Genomic DNA, 1,057 nt, shown 5'->3' with positions numbered 1-1,057 from the left:
CCAAGAAGACAGCTGGAGCTCGGAGCGGCCCGAGCCAGATGAAAGCGAAGGAGCCCAAGGGCCGCTCTGTCCGTGGCGGGGAAGGCAGAAAGCAGGGCCGGCGAGAGGCTGGCCGGGCTGGCGGCCGCTGCGGAGCCTGGCGATTAGCATTCCATTCCACGTGTTGCTTGTTGTGGGCGCTACAGGTTTCCCACCTGTGAGTCGCGCCGCTGCTCTTTCGCGCCTCCCTCCTGCTCGCCCGGGGGAAGACGTTACAGGCCAGGCAGGGCTCTGATAGGAGGCGAGCCCAGTAAATTTCCCCGAAGCTCGACCTCCTTTTCCCCAAACCCCGCCTCTCTCTCTCTTTGGGCGGCCGCCGCCGACTCGCGGGTAGGAAACAGTCTAGCAGTAGAAGCTCGACGTGTCCGGAAAGGTGGCCGCTCGCCTTGCACCGCCGGCGACTCAGCGCTCCCTTTTTCTCTCTTTGCCCGCCTGCCGGCGTGAGGCACTCGGAGCACCATGCTCGACCCGTCCTCCAGTGAGGAAGAGTCCGAGGAGGTACTGGAGGAAGAGAGACGAGAGGTGCTAGTGGTGGCCAGCAGCTCACAGAGATCCCATCCGGCGGCTCACCGAGAGCTCGGGCGCCAGGGAGGCGGCGGCGGCGGCGGCGGAGGGGCGGCTAGACCGGCCAGCCCCAGCCCCTCGGTGCGCAGCGAAAGCAGGGAAGAGCAGGAGCGGCTGCAGAAAGAGGAGAGCGACAAGCGGCTTCGGCTGCAGCTCTACACCTTCATCGCGCGCTGCATCGCCTACCCCTTCAACGCCAAGCAGCCCACAGACATGGCCCGCAGGCAGCAGAAGGTGAGCCGCGGCGGGCCGACCTGCTTCGCAGTCCGCCCCTTGTTTTCCCAAGGCTCGGCCAGAGCGGTTTGCCCTCCCGCCTCAACCCTCAGGAACTGCAGCCAGGAAGCTGGTTCACCTCTCCCCCGGCCTCGGTTGCCCTTGCGGCCGTGGGCCCGCCTGCAAAACAAATCAGGAGCTTTCCCGGCAACTCCTGCGGTGGTTGGGTTGGAGACGCACC

At 66.3% G+C, this 1,057-nt stretch overlaps 1 protein-coding gene across 2 annotated transcripts in view; it reads left to right on the top strand.

The window, feature by feature from the left end:
* Nucleotides 1-498: 498 nt before the first annotated feature.
* The window catches only part of LOC107123229 (calcium-dependent secretion activator 2), a 656,096-nt gene continuing 655,537 nt past the window's right edge, over nucleotides 499-1,057 (top strand). For both annotated transcript variants that reach the window (XM_015426436.1, XM_015426435.1), the window contains exon 1: nucleotides 499-837. In XM_015426436.1, coding sequence (XP_015281922.1) covers nucleotides 499-837 — 339 coding nt within the window. The remainder of the gene's footprint in view (nucleotides 838-1,057) is intronic.

Source organism: Gekko japonicus, unplaced genomic scaffold (genome assembly GCF_001447785.1).
Source record: "Gekko japonicus isolate JY-2015 unplaced genomic scaffold, Gekko_japonicus_V1.1 scaffold943, whole genome shotgun sequence".
Lineage (NCBI taxonomy): Eukaryota > Metazoa > Chordata > Lepidosauria > Squamata > Gekkonidae > Gekko > Gekko japonicus.
Note: the sequence above shows the minus strand (reverse complement) of the source record. Positions and strands in the feature narration are given on the sequence as shown.